The sequence below is a fragment of the Ictidomys tridecemlineatus genome, chromosome 7 (assembly GCF_052094955.1).
Source record: "Ictidomys tridecemlineatus isolate mIctTri1 chromosome 7, mIctTri1.hap1, whole genome shotgun sequence".
NCBI lineage: Eukaryota > Metazoa > Chordata > Mammalia > Rodentia > Sciuridae > Ictidomys > Ictidomys tridecemlineatus.
This window is the reverse complement of record NC_135483.1, coordinates 38,120,681-38,145,357: the sequence shown is the minus strand read 5'-3', so window position 1 is coordinate 38,145,357 and position 24,677 is coordinate 38,120,681. Positions and strand designations below refer to the sequence as shown.

The following is a 24,677-nucleotide window of genomic DNA, read 5'->3' as shown; positions in this document are numbered from 1 at the left end:
ATTTCCCTTCATTGTATTTTTTTTTAATCCTTCCAAGGCAGGGCTTGAGTTTGGCAAATCTCGGGGTAAGTGGCTGTGCACCTCAGAACCATCAGGTCACGTGCAGACCAGACCCTAAGCCAGCAGAGCCACGTCTGTCTTGGCCTTTGATTGTTCCCCAGGAGAAAGCACAGAAGCGGCAGAGAGGAACCAAACATTTATTTTTTTCTCTCTCTCTCTCTTTTGTTCAGGTAAATATTTCCAACTACAGTCTGGTGATGGAGTCTGACTCGGGAACCTTCTTACCCACGGGGCTGCAATTCACTGGCAGTGATAAGGCCAGGGCCATCATGAAGGAGGTGATGCACCTGCTGCAGCCCCTCAACGTCACCCAGGTCTTCAGTGATGGCGAAGGGGTGGACATCAACTTCTGGATCCAAGCTGGCGTGCCTGGTAAGGCAAAAAGATGAAGTCCATGTTCCTTACGTATGGCCACCGATTTAAAATAAAATGTCTATTTAACGAGGCACCGTGGCTACTCGTAGGCCAAGTGATGCGTGGAACCCCTAAGATTTTGTCTATCAGGTATATAATTTGATGATTCTAAAGTTGAGATAATGGTATTCAGTTTGCATTTGTTAGCCATCTGTCTTGTCTTTCTAAATGATAAGCTCCTCTCCCCTTCCCCCTCAGAGATTCTGATTTAATGACTCTAGGATTTGGCCTAGAAATCAGTTGTGTTGTTTTGTTTTTTAAAGAGGTATCTCTGGTGATTGTACCACAGTGATCTCACAATCAAAAATTTGAAAAACAGAGTAGAAGGCAATTAGGATCACTGACACCCTTCTCATTCTGCCCTGTGCCAGGAAACTTTTACTGATCCAAATTCTGTACCCAAAGAGCGTGGCATCTGAAACTTTACCATGAGAGACTCATTCTTTGAGGATGGGGTGCTTCCTGCTAATTATGTTTTTTCCTTAATGCAAAGACTTCCATTAAGAGGTTGGATATAAACTGACTTGCCCTGATTATGATTTTTATCATATGCAAATCCTGAAGAGAAGCCCTAAGTCTCTGGGGACAAGGATGGAATTATGAAGTGGGAATTGACCTGAGGAGGTGACAGAAATAGAGGCAGAACAGTCTCAAGAAGACAAAACTTGTACAACCTCATGAATGTGCCCAAGCCCAGGCATGGAAAAGCGCTCTTAAATGTTCATGACTCCTGTGGTCCCCAGGACTGTTATATACATAATCAAAATCTTGTTCAAGGAGCCATCTGCAAATTAGTCTGTATTTGTATTACACAAATAAGAAGGCCAGACTTTGAACATTTTAACATTATTGTTTCCAGAAACTACGAAACATTTCAAGATACAAAAACAATGTCTTCAAGGCACACCCCACTCTTGTTTTTGTTTTGTCAGCAAAATAGATTTCACCAACAGCACACTACACAGATTTAAGATTTATAAAAAGCTTATTATTGAGATATTGAAGGTTTTAAAGCACATTTTAAGTTTTAAGGTTTATATTAATCTTCCATAACTAGAAATAGAAGTTTTCCTTTATTCTAATACAAGAACCTGGGCTGGGGATGTAGCTCAGTGGTAAAGCACTCACCCAGCATGTACCAGGTCTTGGGTTCTGTCCCAGCATGGAAAAAAAAAAAAAAACTAATACATGGACCCCAAATTCTCTTCATTTGTTATGTATGTCATTAACAATGATGGTGTCGTCTCTGGACAGATCCATATATCAACATATATGTCATTGATAAACTTGATCGAAGTTAAGGGAAGAGAGTTTACCCTGTACATCACACAGAATAATTTGCTTGAAATTTTGAATTTTTACTGAGCCTAAACTTTTCAAAAGGAAATTATTGAAATTTGAGAACCCCTAAGGAAGCTTCAGGTGGCAGCTGTGAGGAGCAGACTGGTAGAAGAGGGTGAACGGCCCTGGAGACCCTCTGGGGTGGTCATGGGAAGTGAGAAGGAACTAGAACCTACAACAGTTATGGGGGCACAAAACCTTGTGCTGTTTCTGGCTTTGTCGTGTGTGACGACGAGATCGCACTGCATGTCCACCTGATCCCTGAGGAAGGTTGTGTGTGGAAAGCACGAATTGTCTTCACCTGAGGGAAGGAGGCCTGGTCCTTCTCAGCCATGATGAGGTCAGATTTGATACCCACCTGCTGAAGTGGATTGGGGAATTTGAGCCCATTACCATTCCTGAGTAATTGACTTAGAATTTGTTGAGCTCATGCTATTTATGGGGTGCTAGTTTTGCAGACACTGTCTTTGAGTCCTACCACCATCCTGGGAAGTAGGTGAAGAAACAGATTCAGAAGGGTTAAACGACCCAGTACAAGTCGTCACTGCTGACAGGGCTAAAGTGACCCTGAGAATGAGCCAGGCTGGGGTCAAGGCTGCTGGACTTTTTGCACTGTGAACAACACAGGGACGTTGGAATGCTGCGATGGTCCTCCAGATATCTGGCAGCTCCACAATGTTTATCTTACCCAGCTCTTACTTATGCAAAGGACTGCAGTTCACTGCTGCTCCAAAATAATTTACCTCTGGGAGAGAGGAGTCTGTTATTGTAAATAACTACTTGTTTTTTTCCTCACATTCTTGGTTCTACTCCCCTCCCTGGCTCTGTAGATTAAAAAGGCAATAGTTCTTTTAGATGACCATAAATGTTTCCTGGAATTTTTAAAGAAATTTTTTTCCTTTAGAGTATTGAAAGGATGAACCAAATTATCTCAGCCTTCCCCTGAATTCTGTTCAGCTCTCTTTTGAAATTTCAGGTTTGGGCTATTCCTGGAAGAAACAATGGAACTGCCCACATTAGAACTTTTGCTGCTTATTGAAAATTTCAAGAACTTTCAAAAACAAAAGAAACCAAAGAAGCATAATTGATCTAAAAAAGAAAAGAAAACTTATGAGTTCTCTGTTTTCTTAAAGACCTGGAAAGTAAAATATTCAAACCTAAGGGTAGAATTCAAAATACTATTTAAGTTATGTTTAAATAACTGCTTATCTAAAATTTGGAAGATTAATGAGAAGTAATGTTTCCACATTCCATCCATCTTTTTTTTTTCTTTCATTGATTCAATGAACATTGATTGAGCCTCTAGTATGTTTAATCCTATCAAATTTGTATGATGCTTGGGCCCTGATTTCTTAATGTTCCATATATGCTGAATACCAAAATATGGATTGAGAACACAGAGAGAATTAAAATTCAACCTGCTTTTCACTAGTTATATAAGACAAATAGATCGATTTATGACAGGATCGTCTTTGGAAGAGGAGAGATAATGTCCTTCACCCATCTAGATGAAATCTGTAGCAAAGTAAATACAAGGCTTTGGAGAAAAAAACTTTTAAAAATGAGTATCTTGGATGTAATTTCTGCATAAATGATCTATTCCAGCTCTTGCTACTCCAGCCTTCTGTCCTTCTGCTCTTCCCACCAAATCCTAGATGTTCCTTGAGGTACACTCCGCAGGTACTATTCATTGTCCTTCCTCAGCCCATGGTTCCCTATTACTTGTCTGAATTTCCAAAGCACTCCTGGTCCTTATTCCACAATCTGGCACTTGACCGCTTATGACAACATTGCTCTTGGATGCATCTTGCATCCAATCTTTAACCATTAGTTCTTAGAGTCTAAGGCCAGTATTTTCTACTGCCATGCCTTTCACATAGCTTTTAGTTTAATTCTGGAAAATACTTAAGTTCTTGCAATTCTAACGTGAGAGTAGAAACAAAGGCATTGAAAACAATGTTTGATAAGGTTTGGGTCCCTTACATTAAGAGTATAGATAAAAGGGCTGGGATGTAGCTGAGTGGCAAAGTGCTTGCCTCACATATGCTAAATCCCAGGTTCAATCCTCAGTTCCAAAAAAGGAAAGAAGAAAAATAAGGTGAGGGGTGTGGGGGAGTGGAGGTAGAAAGGATGCCATGAAAAAAGTCAAAAACATTTTAAAATATTGGAAGAATGATATATATTAGGAAGTCCAGCAATTACAATTATTTCTCTTAAAAGAACAAAATTTGAGAAGATGTTGAAAAATATCTTCTAGTACTTTAATGATTTTCCTGCATAAAGTGGTGAACAGCTGTTTGCTGAGTCTTTCAAAGATAATTTCAAAGATCACTTTCGACAAGTGATCTCAGAGGGGTTTAAGTTAGTCTCTATTCACTCCAGAGAGTGAACAGACTATAAATTTTTAAATTTGTGCTTGATTTTCTAAGTGCAAATTTAGAAATAGGAGAAATTTAAAGTAAACAGGACTTGGAAAACATTTGGTTGCATGTCCCAAATTATAATTGAGGCTTTTGGATTGTGGCACCATCAATGAGACAGGGGACAGAGGAGGCGGAGGACCAAATGAGGATACTTGGTGGAAATGATGATTCTCTTAGTATGAGCTGAAAGAGAGGAATCTCTTTCAGTTTGAATATTTCAGTACTGAGGTATAATATATGGTTCTCAGATGTCCCTAAATGCATCCCTCTCGAACATCTTTCTTTAGAAACTCCTTCACAAAACATACACTAATGGAAAACTCAGATACCCTCTTAATATGACCTAAGAGAATGATTCCACTTTTATTCCATATATACCAGTAAAAGTTTCCTCCTCTGCCTCAAAATCTGTGATTTAACCTTTTTCTCATTTGTTGGCTTGTGGTAGAATGTGCTGGAAAAAATTAGAGACCTTGAATATTCTGGCTTCTCAGCTTCTAACTATATGTGCAAATAATGTAATTTTTCTTTCTAAGCCTCACTCATTTATTGTTGAGTATCTTCACTTGTCATCTACTGTATAGCACTGGGCACTCGGTAGTGAAGGGAGTGGTGGACATCCCTATCCCCAGAGACAACACAGTCCAGTGAGTGACTCGTGGGTATCTCATCTGCAAAGTGCATATGGTAACTTACAAGTCATCATTTCCACCAAGTATCTTCATGTGTTTCTCCTCCTCCTCTGTCCTGTCTCAGTGACTGTAACCACAATCCCTAAACCTCAGCATAATCTGGAACATGCCACCAGTCTCCAAGTCCTGTTTCCTTTAAATCCCTCCTATTTATTCAACCCACTTCCTCCACCCCACCCCCACAGACTTGTCTCATCACCACTCACTGATTCCTACAGCAGCCTCCTAGGATTACGCTGACCCACATTCCCAGTCTCCTTCCGCCTCCTGGGCCCACTCATTCCAGAGCAAACTGCCTACATTGAACATCAGTGCATCCATCAGCTGGGTTGCTTATGTCTATGAAATAAAACAGAAGACCCAACTCAGAATGGCAGGAAGGGGATTTTTAAACTTCTCTTAAAAGGAATGTTCAGTCATTCAGCCACAACAAGGACCTCAGTTCTTTACATCTTTCACATTGCCATCCTTGGCATGTTGACTTTTATCTTCAGGCTTGTCACCTCATGGTCTCAAGGTGGCTGCATTTGTTCCAAGCTACACATGTTGTACAATAGTGGAAGAGAGAACGTCTGTATTATCTCTTTTTAAGAGTGAGGAACTCTTTTCAAGAAGCCGTATAACAGGTTTCTCCTCAATCTCATTGGCCAAAAGTGTGACACGTGTCGGTGGCTGAGAAGCATTCTGCTGATGGAGTAGAACTACCCAGGTTGGCTCATGGGGATCCAATTCCACTTCCTGGGCATGGAGTGGAGCCCCATATCCACTGCAAATAGCTTCCGGATGTACAGGAAAATGTCTTTAGGAAGAAGACAAGGATTTCCAATGTGCAAAAAATTAAAAGTAGCTGCAATGTCAGATCGTCTGTCCTCCTCATTTTAGACCCTTCGCTATCCCCCTTTGTCTCCAGAGCATTATGCGTCACAAAAATGTCTACTCAGCATGGCCTGCGGGGCTTTTCTCATTCCACCTGCTTTGCCTTTGGACCTTCCCTGTTCTATCTTTGCTCACCAGCCAATTCCATGATTTGGCTCTCTGTTCTCCTTTTCAAGGCTTCACTAATCTCCTGTAGCCCTGATAAGTGTCCCTGGAGTGTGCCTCTCCAACTCTATAAGCTCACCTCTCTTTGGTTTATGGGAGGCACTTGAGACATACTTGTTGATGGTACAGAACTTGTTGAGCAGAACTTGCCCAGCCATTTACTTACACGCTGTCCTTACAACCGTGATCCTCCGTGAACTCCTCGGAATCCCCAGTGCCTGAGCAGCAATGTCTGTCCCCCAACAAAAGTCTATGAATTGAAGGCTAAAGAAGTAGGTTCCAGGGTTCTAGGAGGAGTAGAGTGCTGTGAGAGAGCCTGGTTATGTGCAGTGCATTACCCAAGGATTACCTTAGTAATAACATGGCCTCACTGACCTGCGCTCTTTTGCTACACGTTAAATAGGGTTTTAAAAATCATATTTTGACTTCTTTCCTCTTTTGTATGATAGTTCAGACTCCATATTGAAGTACCCAATACACAGATTACTCAGAATTTCACATATTTTCTGTATTGCTTGTTTCTGTCCAATATTTCATATGGCATTAAGCAGAACTAAATCAAAACTTTCCATTTTGACATTCCCAAAGGCCTTTCTTCTGAAATGTTCCAAGAAAAGAGACAGTGAGGACACAAGTAGGCATCAATGTGTAAAGTAAACAGAAGGTTCCGCCTCTGGACCCACATCACGTATGTTTTCCAGTCACCAGATGGAAGAATGCAACCCAGCAGTCCTATGTCACCTGCTGTCCCTAATTAAAAGACACCTCCCTTATGGTGGAAACACTCTGTGCAGTGGTGTTTGAAGAACTTATTGCTCTATGGGGAGGAGGCCTCACCCCACTGGAAACATGGAAAGGGTGCTCTCCCTGTTGTGGCTGTAGTTCTGAAACCCTCACTTAGAGTTCTGTTCAATCCACAAGCATGTCTCAAGTGCCTCGCAGCAACCAAGCACTGTTTAGACACAGAGGGTAGAGCATGGAAAAGACTTAGCAGATCTCAGCCCCTGGGCAGTTTCCATTGCAGGAGAGGACACAGGGACAGTGTAGGGAAGGGGACTAGAACAAAGAAATAAATCAAGAATGGAGAAAAATCTTGGAGGTTGATGAGGGTCATACAGAGAAAGCCAGTAAGTGGCTCCCTCTTCCCCCTTCACCTCAGGTGAGTCCGGGCTCTGGCTTTACTCCTCCTTGACCCTTTTATTCCAGATGGGTGTGTACAGCAGCTACATCAGTACTGCACCCTAGAACTGCACGTTGGAAGAACAAACGAGTTCCTCACCCCCCTCCCCCTTGCAGCACGTCTGCTTCAGCTCTAACAGAAGCCGCTGGGTGGCATGCCCACAGTAGAGCCGGCTCAAGCCTTCAGGATGGTAACACAGTGGGTGAAGGAGGCACTGTTATACCCCGGGGCAGTTAGTCACGCAGTGCCTTATGAAGTGCCTTATGAAGTGTTACCTCCAACGGTTATTTAAAGCACACGCTTTCACTTTGAAGTTAATGTACTTTGCATTTTATCTCCTTCACTGATGGAGGAGCGAGCGAGTATTTTATATGCCCACGATGCCTATTACTACCTGGCACATAAAAGTTTACTGATTACACATATTGATTTGAAGATGAACACAAGAAAAGTTAAGTAACAGTAAACGGCTGATTTTGGTACAGCTCCCGGATAAATAACACGTGCAGAATGGCTGCAGGATCTCCCAGGACGGAGGACAGAAGAGCAGCAAGAGGGGAGCTCGAGCTGGACACTAAACAATGCTCAGATCAGAATGGACAGAAAGGATATAGAAGGGCCTTCCTGGTGAGAGAAAGGATAGGAGCAGGGCAGGTGTCCCTGTAGGAGAATGGCCTCCCTGGGCGGTTCATCATGGAGGGCCAGGGGCAGCGAAAACAGGGGAGTAACTCTGGGCCAGAAAGAGCCATAAATTTCAGGTTGAAAACTCTTACAGATTTAGCAGTGGCCAGACATCTTCAGCAGGAGAAGAGAGTTGATGAAAGCCGTGTTTCAGTGCCGCAGCCCGGCTGGCTGGGCAAAATAACCGAGGGGTGACGAGCAACTTGTGTAGACTGATACAGCAGGAGTGGGAGCCGTTTATTGTAGGACAGGAAGGGTATATATACATTCCACACAGCTTATCTTAATTAACATAAACTAGATACAACAGTCAACCAATAAGGAATCTCCACCCTTAATGGCTCGCTGGCGTTACTTCACAAACCACTCCCTCTGGCAAAATGCCAGACGCCATCCTGACTTGTTTACAGACCCTAACATTTCAGGATGCCGGGGTGTCCAGATCCCACTCCAAGTAGGAGGCTCAAAGTGAGAGATCTGGAATAAATTGGGAGCCCGAGAAGTAACAAAGGAGGAGAAGCATTGCTTTAAGTACTGTAGTAGCTCGTTGCATGCACTGTAATGACCCTTGAACACTCTGACCTGAGTGTCTCTCTCTACCATTTGCCTTGCCTTCTGATAATGTAGCCTGGACAGGTGTTACTTCTCTATCCACTCCTTTGTGGGTCTCAAGGTTGGCTCTCCTGGGTTTCCCCTCTTATGCGTTTGACGGTGATACTTGACAAATGCTATACAGATGTTCCTCAAATTAAAGTGGGGTTATATCCTGATAAAACCATTCATTATAAGTTGAAAATATTGAGTCAAAATGTATAATGCACCTAACCCACCAAACAAGAATTAAATTTTTGTTTAATAGGTAGCTATATGATATATAAATTATGGAGTATACAAAAATAAGATATGACCCCTTCTCTCCAAGAGCTCACAATTGAAAACTCACTGATTTGGTTTGAACCCCCATGCACCACCCATCACTCAGCTTCAGGAATTTTTAAATTATAGGTAGTCTTATTTCATCAATGTCCAACCACTCTCCTAAACCCAGATTATTTTAAAGCAATCATTTCATTGGAAAACATTTTAATCTGTGTCTCTAAAAGGCAAGAACGCATTTTTATGATCATAACTACAATACTATACTATTATTCCACCTAAGTGCTTTACATAATTTTAAAAACAACTTTATTTGTACATAATAATTACACATAATGGTGGGATTCATTATTACATATTCATCCATGCACATTATATAATTTGATTACTTTCACTCCTCCAGACAATATCTTAAAATTATACCCAGTATGTAACCAGTTTCCAAGTGTTTCCAATTAAAGTCTTCCAATTTAAAAAAGAGAAGTTTTCTACTTTAAACCAGGATTTCAGTAAGCTCCAAGCAATGCTAGTGGCTGATATGTCTCTTATCTCTTATCTCTTTTAATTCATAGATTCTACCTTCATCTTTTTTTCTTTGCCATTCATTCATTATAGAAACCAAGTAATTTGCGATGATTCCATTCCCATGGCATCGTTAGACATGTTTCTCTATCCCTCATCTTTATTGTGAATTGCCGGTTAAATCTAATGGCTTGCTCTGATTTGAGTCTGATTGTGGATGGTGGGGGAAGGCAAGGGCAAGGATACTTTCTAGGTATTTCATTTTATTCTCATCAGGAGTAATGTCTAATTCATTTCCCCCCACTACCCCCTTCCTCAATGTGAGCAGCCATTGAGGCTTATGGCCTAGATTCATTAAGTCATTACCGTATATTCTAAATGATATAATTCAATTCTCCCATTTCTTCTTTGTTTATTCGTTGAAATAATTCTATAAGAACTTGCCCCGGGCTGGGGTTGTGGTTCAGTATTGAGTGCTTGCCTAGCATGTGGGAGGCACTAGGTTTAATTTTCAGCTCTACATATAAATAAATGGATAAAATAAAGGTTCATTAACATCTAAAATTTTAATAAAAAGAACTTGCCCCTCATCAACCATTTGGTTACCTTGAGATACTTTTGTATAAAAAAAGGTAGGAAAAATGTTTTATTTTTCACTTTATTTACCAATTTTAAAACTCATCATTTGGTTCCCTACCATCCAAAATTGATTAATTGATGGCTTAAAAAATACTTGATATTTTTCATTTTGTTGAAGTAATAATTTTTTGGCCATTCAAATTGTCCCATCTTTGGCCAGTGAAAGCCAAATAACTGTTTCCTGAGTTCTTTTCATATGATTCTTGTGGTAACTTTCTGTTGCTGTGGCAAAATAGCTGAGAAAATCCACTTAAAAGGAGGAAAGATTTATTTTGGCTCAGTTTAAAAGGTTCATATTCAGCTGGCTCCAAGGCTGGAAGGTGTGGCAGAGGAAAGCTACGCACCTCATGGAAACCAGGAGCCAGAGAGAGGCTGGGGATAAAATATACAAAATATGCTCCCCATCATCTACTTCTTCCAACTAAGCCCCACCTTCTAAAATTTCCACCACCTTCCAGTATTACCATATGCTTTGAACCCATCAATGGATTAATCTATTAATAAGGTCAGAACCCAGGTGAGTCAGACTCTTCCCAAGAGCCCCACTTCTGAACATTGCTGCATTGGAGACTAAGCTTTCAACACGGGAGCATTGGGGCATATCCCAGATCCAAACCACAGCAACCCTCACAGATGTTGGGAGCATCTTAGTTTTATGACATGGCAATGGTTACAGTCCATCTTATATATTTCTTACAGCAGATTTGGAATTGGCTATTACTCCAAAAAGCCCAATTTCTTTCTTTTTTTTTTTTTTTGTACTGGGGATTGAACTCACTCAACCACTGAGCCACATCCCCAACCCTATTTTGTATTTTATTTAGAGATAGGGTCTCACTAAGTTGCTAAGCACTTCATCATTGCTGAGGGTGCAAAAAGCCCAATTTCTTTTACTAGAACATGGGATATAAAAGACACTCTGTGAGCATGCTTATTGCTACTGGTTTTGTCATTGTTTCTAAGTCTTTTAAGCAGCCCAAAATAGAAAATGTGAGATTTCTTTCCAAAGAGAAATTATATTAGAATTATATATTTTCAGTTCAAGATTAGGACTGTAAAGTTGTACATAACTTCACTGATTTGTTGTTCCAGTAGAACAACATAATCACTTGTTTGCTTTGTCCCAAAATACACACACAATAGTCTAAAAAAAAATACCACCAGAGTCACCAACAGTAAGATTAGTGAAAAAATTTGATTCAGTTTGTTTTTAGTATGTATATTCTACTAGAGGTGTATAAATTTATGTTAACCTGTGTGTGATATCATTTCTATCTTTGTGATCTTTGTATTAACACTGGAAACTGCTGATTTCTAAAGTGTTTACATGATTATTTCTAATTTTCCTTTGTAAAGTGAAAAAGAGATTACAAATAAGAATCATCGTGGGATTTATTATTACCTTGAAGAGTCATAGTTGTATTCCCAGTATGCTATTGCCTGTTCTTTCTTCTTAGACTGACTCAGACTATTTCACATTTTTATTTATTTGTCCAAGAAATACCTAATTTTATATAAATGTATATAGAGAGATTATATATTTATATATACTATTTACATTCTCTCTCTCTCTCTCTCTCTCGCTATATATATATATATATATATATATATATATATATATATATATTATTTGTGTGTGTGTGTGTGTGGAGAGACAGAGAGAGGAGAGAGAGAGAGAGAGAGAAAGAGAAAAGGATTGTGAGAGTCTATTCTTTGCCAAACATCATACTAGATGCTTTTCATATGCTATATAATTTAATTTCAGGAGAACTTATGTACTTCTGAAGTACATAGTATTATTTTGTAACCAAAATTGGGGCTCAGAGAGTTTCCTTTGTCCAAAGTCGCAAAGACATTACATGGAGAGGTAGGAATTAACACAGAAGATCTATTTTACTCCAGTATCACATGGACTAGCTCACATGGACAATGTTACATGACCATCCCTGTCCTTAAAGAGTTAATGCATTGTTTAAAATAGGAAGAACAAAATGCAATAGTTCAGGCAAGTGAGGCATTGATCTGCTAGGACACAAAAGAAGTGACATTTCGCCAGATTACCAGGAAAGAATCAGGTTCAGTTGATTGAAAAGGGAATGCACTCCATGTCCAAAAACAGGGGTAAGCAGAATCTTGTAGGTAAGAGATTGCAATGGGTTCTTGAAATAATAGGTCATTTGGTTTGGTTCAAGTTTAGACCGAGTAGGGAAATAGTCAAAGATAAAACTAAAAGGGTTGCCTGAAGTCCTACTTGGAATCTGACTGCCATCCAGAGGCTTTAAGATAGTTTGAGACTTTGGAAGGTTTTGAGCAGAAATGAGACACAGTGGGATTTGATTCCAGCCACTTGACAGGCTCCATCTAACCCCAATCCTCCTCCTTAAGGGACTCAAGACAAGACCCAGCTACTTAGATACACGTACCTCATGACTAGTTGCATGCCTACTGGCAATTTCCAGGCAAACTTGCATTTTCTTTGATGTTAGGTCTAAATCTCCTAACATCTGTACTTAAGAAGCTACTGGAACTTTTGCCAAATTAAGCCTTCCTGTTGGAAGTAGTCCCACGAAGCATTGCACTTTTGAACATCAGTGGTTATCCTAAAATTCTCAGATATTAGCAGAGTCTGATGACTTGGCATAACCTGCTTGTTGAATCTTGGGGTCAGATAAGTCTGGGAATATTGTGGCATTTCATGGGCTTCTTAATAGAGCTCTGCTAAAAGTATGCTTACCAATTTAATTACTTTAATGTTTATGGAAGCAACAGAAAAAATCACAATGGAAGAGATTTGGGCAAAATTGAGTTCATATTGGATAAGGACTTTTTAGTATAGAAATGAATTATATCTCAATTATATACAATAGACTCTAGTTTGGGTAATTTCAATAGATTAAGATCTTCCCTTTGTTCAGTATTGAAATTTTAAAAAAAATAACCACTTACATGCTATTCTTGTATATACCCCTCATGGGAATTTCTAACATAGTAAATTAAATCTCCCTATTATCCCATTTTATAAGAAAGCATGAGATTAGATAATTAATGGTAACTAAACTTTCTCTTCTTATATGACATTTGCTGTCTTAATTGTCCTTCCAGTGCATAATATCTAAGTCAAATGTGGTTGAACTCTGTGAAATCTATTAGTTATGGATCTCTTGAGACTTGAATGATCTGTAGCCCATAATGTAGATAAGAAGTGTTCTCATTATTCTTAGTATTCTCTCCCTCTCCTCCCTCCCACATTCCTTCCCTTCCTCCCTTCCTGCCTCCCCTTCTTCCTTCTATTCCTGGCAGGTGAGAGAACAGAATCTTATGGATGACTATGGCATTGAGTCCCTCAGTAATCAAAACCATCCAGTTGTTGGAGGTTTAAACCTAAGTGAAAAATGTTTGCTGGCACGTCCTTTTTAAAAATCCTCTTTTTTGCAGAAATGATTTATCATTGTTAATGTCATATTTACAGATGAGGTTATGCAATAGGTATCATTTTAATATCTTAGCACAATGCTGCAAAATGCAGTAGAAAATAGAGCTATTGTCCAGGCGGTTCAGTGATTCCAGACTCTATTCCTCACAAATTTTATCTGACATACATGATGATCATAGTCACGTGGCGGGATCATTTCAATGGTCCCCATAAGCGTAAGTTTTTTCATTTTGTGCTAGTGTAAACCCAGACATATAAACCCATGATATGCGTTTGGTTGAAGTCATGGTTCATACTCTGCTACACTTTAAAATCACCTGGGGAGCTTTTAAAAATGTATCAGTGCTGGGGCCCCACTCCCAAAGATTAGATTTAATTGGTCTGGCTGCAGGGTCACAACAGTTGTGGAAGGGGAACACCATTTATGGAGAACCTATTTACCCGACAGCCCTCCATCCTCCAGGAGCACAACTCCATTGTTCTATGTGAATGGTTCTCCCTGTCTGTCTGCAAACTCGGAGGATTTAGAGACAGGGCCCAAGCACACCTGGTTTCAGAAACACCCCAGGTGATTCTGATATGCATCCAGAACTGAGAACTACTGGTGTATAGGATAGTGTCAACATTAAGAGCCTCCGTCAAGAAGCCATGTTGAAAAGGACTCAGAATCTTACTCTTACTTTCTTTTCTTTTTTTCTTTTTTTTGGGGGGGGACCAGAGATTGAACTCAGAGGCACTCAACCACTGAGCCACATCCCCAATCCCATTTCATATTTTTTATTTAGAAAAAGGGTCTCACTGAGTTGCTTAGCACCTCACTTTTGTTGAGGCTGAATTTGAAGCCTCAGCCTCCAGAGCTGCTGGAATTACAGGCGTGAGCCAGAGCACCCAGCCGTCTACTACTTTCTAGTTGAGTAAACTTAGTGAAGTCATTTAACTTCTTGGAAACTCAGTTTCTCAAAAGATAAAATGTGGATAGTAGTACTTCATGAAATTATTTTTTTAAAGGACAATCTAAGTAAAATGCTTGGCACAAAGTTAACACTGAACTAGTCGCTATTATTACTTTAGTTACTAAACCAAAATTTCCATATTAGTCTAGACTTCTTAGTTCTAAGTGACAGAAATCCAATTCAGATGACCCGAAGCGAAATTGGGAATTTAAGTAAGCCACAAGAAGACTGGAATTGGATCTGACTTCACAAATTCCAGCATTTGAATAATGTTATGATACATGCTCGTTCTTTCTCTCTCTCCCTCCCTCTCTCTCCCATTCCAACTTCTTTTCTCATTCTGCCTTCATTCTCTGGGACCAGCTGCCCTCTTAGGCTAAACTATGACCACGGACAATTCGAGACATAACTTTACAGCCTCTTAAATACGGAAGCTCTAAGGAATTCATCCTGTTCAATTCAGCTGGGAAAACCAGAGTGACCCAACATGGCTGCTATGTCCATCTCTGTGGTCAGGGATTAGTCAAAGTAGAAAGAAGTGCTACCATGCAGATTTGTACAAGAGATACCTTTAAAATTTCACTATTGACACCTGATTCAAAATATATAAAACACTTAAAATCTCTGCTGTCCTAGGGTCTCTTGTCAGATGAGCAAGATCCCAGAAGCAAGCAAGAAGATCTCTAAAATTAAAACACTTAGTGTCTGCTCTTCATGACCCATATAGTAATCATACTCTTAAATGAATTTTTTAACAAGAGAATTTGTTCACTTTTCAGGTATGGTTTACCTGAGATACTCAGATTGCTGGGGAGATGAGGAGTTGGGTCAGTTCCTACCTTGCTCCCAGCAATCTGCATTACCAGCGTCTAAAGTGTCCTCTCCCATCATTCCCACCCCAGTCTCTTTTTACAGACAGGTGGGAAAACATAGTGAAGTTACTTATGAGAACATCCTCTATGCTACTTTACTGTGTATGGTTGGTCTCCATGAGGAAGGACAATGACAAAAGGCCTAGAGACACCCTTTAGCATTTGAATTATCCTAAATCCTTACCTAAAAATTACAGTGGAGAGGCAGCAAGTGTCATGGAAAAGGAATAGGATCTCTCACTTTTTTCTTTTTAGTACTGAGAATTAAAGTGCCCAGGGGCACTTAACCACTGAGCCACATCCCCAGCTCTTTTTTATTTCTTATTTTGAGAAAGGATCTTGCTGAGTTGCTTTTACTAAGGCTGGCCTCAGACTTGAGATCCTCCTGCTTCAGCCTCCTGAGTCACTGGGATCACAGGCATCACTTTCTAGCAATGCACTTTTAACAAGTTATTTAATTTCTTGGAGATTGTTTCCTGATCTGTAAATGAGAGGAATATATTCTGGGCTATTGTAAGAATTGAATGTAATTGATAAGTGAAATGTATTTGAAAGTCAATTATACTCTACATGGATAATAGTAAGTGATTTTTCAGGGTTTGAGGGGACGTTTTATATTTTAAAAGTTATTGAAAAGGACTAGTTATGAACATACTCTCGTGTATTTAGACTCAGTAGAGAGGATGACTGGGCGTGTATCGGACTAACCTATGAAACATTTCAAAGGATGCACAAAAATTGGCATTAACTGACCTTTGGGCCTTTAACCCACTTTGTGATTAGTAGACCAAGTTCAAGCACTGCTGGCATTCACTCCAAGCCACCCGCTACTGTCCTCATTCAGTGTGACCTTTCTTAGGAAGGCAACCTGACTCACTTCACTGTAATGTGGTGCAACACTTCAGAGAAGGAAGCAAACAAGGAAAAAAGGCAATTATTACCAACATTACTAGCTCTTCTATTTCAAAGGATGCCACTGGGGAGTTTGAAGTCTCTTTGCAGCTCCCATTCAGCCAAAGTACATTGATTATGAGTCAATAAGAGTCAGTGAGGAGAGTATCTGAATGAATGTGTAAAAATACATGGCCAAGGGCACAGGCTGGCACTCTAACTGGCTCTCACAAGCAGCACCTAGTTCTGAAGTACATATAATGGACTAACTGGATCTTCTCTGTTGCCAGAGCCTCACCCCAAATAATGATGTTAATGTAGTATTTATAAAAAAAAATAAATAAAGCATATAGTATGCACGTCTCTTGCCTGCAAATGGAATAATTACCTCTGTAAGCCTCTCTTAATGTTAAAACTCTTTAATCAAAACACCATTACTCTCCACATGAAACAAGAGCATTGTGAAGGAAGGAGCCAGTCAACTCAAGAAACCTTACTTTTTAGGAACAGAAGATGAAATAGTCAAAAAATGCCTATGTCAAAGAAACATGAATAAATAAAGGTGAGCCAGAGATTTTATATAGTCAAAAGATTGGCACTTCAACATCACTAAAATATAGGGAGCAAATTGATGAGAATATCTCGGAAGTGAAGGAACGTTTTCTTAATTTTTTTTAACATCTGGTTTGGGAACCAATTTTACTTCAATTTCTGCTAATATAGCCGCATAAATGGGTGATTTATACAGTTTATGTATCCCATGGCAACATAATCTTTTTCTTCTTTCATTTCCTTCCTATCCCCCTCCAATTTTTTTTTCTTGAGAGAATCAGGAAAAGGTTTCCTATTTCTCAACTGTTGGATCTATTTATGAAAATTTGAACTAAACAGTTTAGCACAATTAAGCAGGATGCCTTATTCATCAAACCTTCATTTTTCTAAGACTCCAATCCTGTCAGTCACCAGAACTCCTGTGTCAAGTGGAAGCCCCGTTTCCGTCTCCTGGCACACCACATCTGGTGACGATTACAGAGGCACAGCAACGCCATTCATGTTGTGGCGTATGTCTCCTGTGCCTCAGTTCACAGGCCCTTGGGGTCATTTACAAAGTGTGTGCTTTTTAACTGTCCTGGAACTCAAGAGTTTAATTTTGCCCGAGAATGTGTTTATATACCTTGTAAAAGAGCTAGTTATTCCTTTTGTTTTCCCTTATTATCGTGTGTGTGTGTGTGTGTGTGTGTGTGTGTGTGTGTGTGTGTGTGTGTTTCTCCAAAGAGGAACCATACAATAATGGGCACAAAGATTTTTTTCTACTTACTCACAAACCTTCCTTGGAAGTTGCTGCTATTTATTTATTTACTTACTTATCTATTTATTTATTTCTGTTGCTAGTAGTGCATTTCTTGGCTTCTCTTGGATTTTTCTGTTCTTTGAATTTAGTTCTGACTTCATACCTTCATGTTCTTCAGTCAAGGGTCAGGTCAGATTTCTTAATATGATATTGCATGTAATGATGTTGTTGGGACCCTCTCTGCAGCTAGGCCCTTTTAAAAAACCTCTTCCTGACTAGTAAACATATAGCAGTTCATCCTAAACCATATTATTCAGGAGTATCTAATACCTGGAAAAGTGAAGCTGAAATCTTCAAGTCATCTGTCCAAGGATTTCATTTCTCTAATCTTAATACCTGGTATATTTGACATTATTGAGCATCTTTTCTGATTTTCATGCGTATGTTTAGTATTAGGTACACATAACCATCAGAATGTGTTGTGGTTTTTTTTTTTTGCATTTAAGTGAGAAGTGCTGCATTTTGACATTGTGAGTATCTCTTATTAATGGATAGTTAAATGAATTGTAGTAAAAGAGCTACCTGAAGAAGTTATTTAATGGCTGAAAAAATAACTAGGAGAAAAAGCGATTGAGACTGAGGTTAAAGATAATGGTGGTTTCATCCATGGTGGTTAATGATGTTTCTTAAACTTCAAATATCAAGTGTGTTGTAATGCTTAATTATCCTTCATATCTAAATGAATTACCAGCATATTGGGGAAAAGTGGAAATGACCTACAAATTCTTTAGTGTTTATTGAAAAGGAGCATCTTGGGGCTTTGAGGATTCTACAGAAGAGGGGAAACTGTTAAATTTTAGGCTGCCTTGTCCTTCAAATGGAAAAAACAGGATGAGTGTGTCTCTTCTCCAGCATTAAAATTAGCATCCATTTGCTATTAAACTCAAGGATATGTGAAGGAAGCAATTTTAATTGCTTAGCACTTAAAAAGGCTGCTCTACTGTTCAATGAGTTAGAAATATTTTGAAAATTTGTATTTAGGGCCACACATATTTACCTATAATAACATTTTTGCTGAATACCTCAGAAGTTTATCCTCTAGAAATGAACATTTAAGTAAAGATGGAAGGGAAATGGAAGCCAAGATTTGTGGAAGACCTACAATGTGCCACACACATGACTATGCATTATTTTTTCTACTCCTCCTAACATCCATATGTGTATATATTGCTGTCTGTGTTTTCTGGATGAGGAGACTGGGGCTAAGACTGCTGGGAGCCATCACCTAAGGAGTACGAGGCGGTCAGAGCTGAAACCTGCTGTTTTCCTTCTTGGCTGTCTTTACATCCCTGAGATTATGTTGAAAACAGCAGAGTGGCCACTTCTTTGCAGTCAGTGCAATCTGACTCATCAAAGACACTCACCCAGACTCACCACAGAAATCCACCTGGGAGCTGACTTATCTGGAGTGGTGTCTAAATTATCCCATGCATCAAGTAAGGCTGCTCTTCTCTCCAGTTTTCGCTTTGTCACCAGCTTAACATGTCTCAAAACTCAGTGTCCCAGAAGAATACTAAGCATGTTGTCTTGCGTTAATCAAATATGTGCTGTGCTGACTGTCTCACGGTAATTAAATTGAGGATAGCTAAATCAAGAATCCTTCAGGATGGCATTTGAGCTGTGACCTATGTCTGGTGTCGGAAGAGCCTGTCTTGAGATTTTTCTAACACAAAAGGAAAGAAAGCCACCTCTAGGTACCCTTCAGAGTCCTTTCAGCTCATCCCCACAGAAGAGGAATCTAGTTTCCATGAAAGTTTTTAATCAACCCCTTATTGGACAATTAGTCGAACGTCCAGAATACGCATACCTTTGTTATTGATTTTTCCACTTATAGTTATGTTTTAAGGCTCTTTTGATGTTGTTTGCACCCCTAGGTCATAGTAAATGACCGGGATGGCTAATAGGCTGGCTTCCACAGGTGCCTGCTAACGACTGCCTCATAAATATTCAACAGGGGCATTCTGTGTGAAGGGCTAGGGAATGAGGTGACCTGCCTAGTCTTTCCACATCTAATATCTGTGATAATGGCTGTAAATTACATGGGACAGAAGGAATGGCCTTGCACGGTGAAAAGCCAAAAGGGAATCAAGATGGCCTGTGGCTCCTAGCACAGGAAGGCAACCACAGCACCCCACACACCTGTCCCAGGTGTGGCTGCTGAGATCATGGGTCTCCCCACCTAAGAAGCAATACCTCTCAGGCAGTTGTGACCACCCTGAAGAGGGCTGAGCTCTTCTCTTTATTTGAATCTTTGTTATAATGATAATTTGCATTACATCTTGAATAGTAAATTAAGAAATCCAAAACTGAATTTTAAATTTAAAAAGCTTTTCCATTAGGAATCCAGTTGCATTAATTTCATGGACTGAAGGTAAGCTAAATTAGACCAAGTTTGTGCATTCATTACCTTGTTCTACTCCTCGATATCACAAATGCAAAAGGCTGTCATTAAATCTGAGAACTGACAAGAACTGGGATTTCTCAATAATAGGGTTGAAAGATTAATTTGAAAAGATATCACTTAAAAAAAAAACAAAAGGTTATTGCTAACATGAGATATTTTATATTCACAGCCTGTATCTGGTTTTAAAATGCCTATTTATAGTATCAGTTTTTTAAAGGAGTTATACATTTAGAGCACCTGATCAAATTGTAATATTTCTATATTATTTATTCTGGTGATATACAGGCACAGTTCATAATATTGGAAATATTTCTTGATTATCAAGGCATATTTGATTTCCAGTTATTAAACATTTTACATCCAAACCAAAGCAAAAAGCAAAAAGAAATGAGAAAGAATTAGCTACTTTTTTCACCCTCTTTCTTCATTAATATGTTTTTGAAAGAGAAAGTACCTCTTTAACATATCTCACACTTTCTGTGTGTCCTCAAAATACAAATGGCGAAGAAGAAATGGTAGTGATGTAAACAGTGGTAGTAAATTTCATCAAGTTTAGTTACTTTTCACAAGCTAGTTGTGAAGCTGCTAGTGGGGTAAGACTATAAATGTTTCATCTTTGATCAATGGCATTTTTAAAGAGCTATATTCCTTGATTCATGCATCTGTAGCAGATTTTAAACATCTGTGTTCAAGATGACCATTGGCTTCATTCAATACAAGTTGTTTGGTTCTATGTACTACATTTTCAAGTCCCAAATGAGGCTTTTCTAAAAAGAAATTTTACACAAATTGCTTACCTTATTATAGATTGTATAACCTTGAATAGCTTTTAAAACAAACAGCATATGTGATTTCACTATGAGTTTTCCAATGTTACTCAGTTGTTGAAGAACTGAAACTTACCCATTTCAACAGTGAAAATGAGAATAATTGAGACGTAAGTGCTAGAGTGGCTGGTAGCAAATGACTCTCTTAGAATCTCTGCTACATGGGATCCTCACTTCCTTGTGGGATCTTTATCAGTCTATGGGAGATTTTTGCATTCAGAATATGTGGCCTGTGGGGTTTTTTTTAATGATACTTTAGGGGAATCAACTGGTTTATAGCATTATTTTTATCAAACGTGACTAATTTTAGCTATAGGTAGCTTGAAAGAACAGCTTAATTAAAACTACTACATATCCAGGAAGAAAAGAAATAGATTGTTTATAGCTTAGCTGTAAAACAGGAAGTCCAAGCCATGCTTGAAGTAACTTTTACAGATGGTCCTTCTATTTAAAAAAGAAAGAAAGAAATTATAATATTACCACTCAAGGCCTAGGCAGCTGTTGCCATTAAGAAAATTGTCCTGCTTCTATTCCTCCTTCTGTGTCTTCGTGTCTTTCCCCAAAGCACAGGCCTCGCTGCATTGCTGTGATGGGTATAGTCCATAGTCTTTCCTTCAATCAAGGCGAGACCTCAAGCTGCAAATTCTGCTGTCATCAGAATAATCTGCTGATTCCTTTTGATCTACTATTAAGACACAGTTTTGGGTTTTTTTGTTTTGTTTTGTTTTTTTCTCCCGTGGGCATAAAAACAGTAGCTTTGTTGCAAGAGAATCTGAAAAATCTCTGGATCTCTTTCTTCTTAAGATCTGTGGTATCTTTGTTGTTGTTCAGTTGGTTTGGTTTGGTTTTTCCAAAAGGTCCCTTCTGAAATTTTGTTTGGTGACTCCTAATTTAAACATTGACCACCAACTCTGCTCCTCTGAACTTAGGATGGATGGAGAACAAAGTATCGATCCCTTCTCTAACATGAAGTGTCTTTGGGGAAACACTTACCTATCCCTGGACCAATAATATTTAAATGTCTCCTGTAAAGCTTGGTATATGTACAGATTCTCAAGTCCCACACCCAAATACTAATGTAGTAAGTCTGGGGTGGGCCTCAGAATCTTCATTTCCCCTGTGTTTCCCTGATGATGAAGATGCAGGGCATCTGCACACCTTCTTTTGAGGTTGCTGGGACACTATTTCACTCATGGAAATGACCTATTATAACCACTTTTGAATTGCATGACCTAGGCAGTATATTTTCCATGTTTAATAATATGATCAGGTTCAGGACCACAAGGAAAGCAATGAGGCCACTGCCTGAGAACAGCAGCTTGGCGGATGCAGAGACATTCTGGAACAGAAGACAGAGTGAGTTCCAGGGCCCCATTGCTCAGGATCCAGCAGTATTGTGCAACTCATTACCATGACTCGCTCTGTTAGCCTGCGAGTGGAGATAATCATCTTCGCCTCCTACCCACGTCATGCCAATGCTCTGACAAACGTTGAGGCACAACTTATAAAAATAAGCCAATTTCTACATGGAGGTGTAGTTACATAAGTAACAGATTTCCAGAAACCAAACACAAATAGGAAACCCAGCATTTTTCTTTCTTTGTGTTTTATAATCATTTCCCTCCATTTGAGATGATGGCTTGTGAAACCACTTCCCCTGAGACTTTCCCCATAACTGTGTCCTTTACCTTCATCCTGTCTCCATTCATTTCTACAAAAGATACAGAGATGGCAGATTAAGTGTCATGTTTCCTCAACCACCCTCTAACGGGGCGTCCTTGAAAATATTACATTTCCCATACTCAGAACCCCGGAGGTCAACCATATTTGACTTGCTGAAAATAGCTACCAGCTGCTGAGGCTAGCCTGGGGTATGGTGTGGGATAAAAAGTCAGGTTCAACCACAAAACCCTCCTAGTAATGAGTCAGTGTGTGGGTGCTTCTATCCAAGACCTCATCTGAGAGCAGAAGGAGCTGAGTAGGGGAGAGTTTTCAAGCAGTTCTTCAGAAGGAGAATTTGGGCAAAGACACATCCCTTGCTAGAGAAACTTTGCTCACTGTTTTGCTTACCTCAAACTTTCCAAACGCTCTGGTATTTCTCCACATCAGAACAGAGCATCCAAAGTCCATGCCTCCCAAATCTATGCTTTGTCTAGGACCCGGAATGCCCCTGTGGTTGAACAAGTTATATTTACTACCCAGTGCAGTAGCAATGCTGGAGGACACACAACTGGGGAGTCATGAGGCAGCATCTCGGAGAAAATGTGTCAGAGGGACCTAGAAGATGTGGGTCTCACTTCTAGAAGGGTTTGGGGAAAGTCCAGGGAAGTAGAGATTTGCTCTATATTTGTGTAATCAGGAAGCAGGGACAATTCTATGACTAGGTGTCTTGATAACTTGCACCTGTAGGAAGGGACAATCAGATAGTTGCTGATGCTGTAATTGGTAAAGAAGCAATAGTCACTCGTATTACTCAGAAAGGGAATGTTTAGTACTTGGTGGTTGGCATAGTGGCTTTTTTTTTCCCTAAGCTTACACAAAATTATGAAGTGGCTTGCTTTGACTCACTCTGTCACAGTTGCAGAGTGACCTTGTCTGATGCTGGCGTTCCACAAGATTAGGTGTGTGTCTAGCAGGGCTTCTTTAATAATACTGACATCTACCTGTAAATGTCAGGCTAATTCCCAGATGCCAGGGGCGGGTTTCTTCTTCTTTTCGATCAAATATTTTTGTAGAATAAAATCAGTTTCAGGGCAGTATGATTTTTCATGGTGAGCATTTCAGGTTCTCTTTGTGGTTGCTATTTTTAAAAATTAATCTTCAGCTTTGCCATTGTTCATTTATGAGCTATTGATCTAATTTCAAGGTACATGTCCTTAGCATTTAGGAACCTATACATTGGGAACATTTGGGGATTTAGAAACAAATTTGAGAGCAAAGAAAGACTTCTCCCATGAAACAGTGGATCAGTAAGGAATTTGTAAGGAAGGAAAGGTGGCCTAAGTCCACAAGAGATGGTGGGGAGGGAGGAGACTGAGAAGAGTTTGAGAGAAAGAAAATATCAGGCTCATCTGAACTTCTTACCATACCTGGAGAGGCTGAATTATCCTGAATACCTCTAGAACCAATCACCAGCAAAGCCCATGATTCCTTCCACGGCATTATTTATGACTGTCTGTATGTACTTACCTATGAATCTGTTGCACCTGTTTGACACAAAGCACTGAAAACATGGGCTGCTAACATAAAGGACCAGCTATTGTTTCAGAAGAATTCTTTCTTTCTTTTTTTTTTTTTTTTTTGCTATATAACTAAGGGAAAATATGTGGGATGAAAACTCCAGTAGAAAACTGTGCAATGCAATGATTAGTTTTAACACCTACTGCCTCTGAAATCTGCCAGAAATCTGCTATCAGCTGTGTTGTCCTCAGAATCATAAGGTTTAAAGGCTAAAGTGCTCATTTTCATATAAACACAGAATGAAGTCAGTGTCTGAGGGGATACATTCATTTCCTAAAAGGCACTTCTACAGAACCAGCCAGGTGAGAGGGAGCCTTCCTCCAGAAGAGTGGGGAGAACCTAGCTGTGACACTGTGACACCAGTGGCGCAGGTAGCCGTGGAGATTGAACTCCTGTTTGATGTTTCTTACCTGGACAGGAAGGACAGTGACACCCTCCCACACACACTCCTTGTGCTGTTTGTAAGGATGAGGCCTCCTAAGAGATTCAATCACCAGAGTCTAAAATCTTTATGGAAAATCATCCACCAGTTATTTCTTTGCCTTCTACTTTAAAAAGTTCTGTCATAGTCAAAAGTCCATCTCTGGCACAACTAGCATCAGAATGGGGATAGTAGAGTCTGTTTTGTGGTATCCTAAATCCACCAAGCTGGTGTTCAGGGTAAGAGTCTCATTGGCTCTGCCGCATCACAAACAAAAGTCGGGCACACCCCTGGCCAGCCCTGCCCCCTGTCAAGGGGCTGGGCTTCTCTTTTTTTGTGTGTGTGTCTTTTGAGAATGAGCATTTTGAGAGCAAAATTCTTCTCTGATAATTCTTATAAAACACTTTTGTACTCGA

General features: G+C 39.6%; 1 protein-coding gene across 3 annotated transcripts in view; it reads left to right on the top strand.

Annotated features, from left to right (window-relative positions):
* The window catches only part of Cpq (carboxypeptidase Q), a 441,872-nt gene that overhangs the window by 362,419 nt on the left and 54,776 nt on the right, over positions 1 to 24,677 (top strand). For all 3 annotated transcript variants that reach the window (XM_040293837.2, XM_078016890.1, XM_021725165.3), the window contains exon 7: positions 231 to 432. In XM_040293837.2, coding sequence (XP_040149771.1) covers positions 231 to 432 — 202 coding nt within the window. The remainder of the gene's footprint in view (positions 1 to 230; positions 433 to 24,677) is intronic.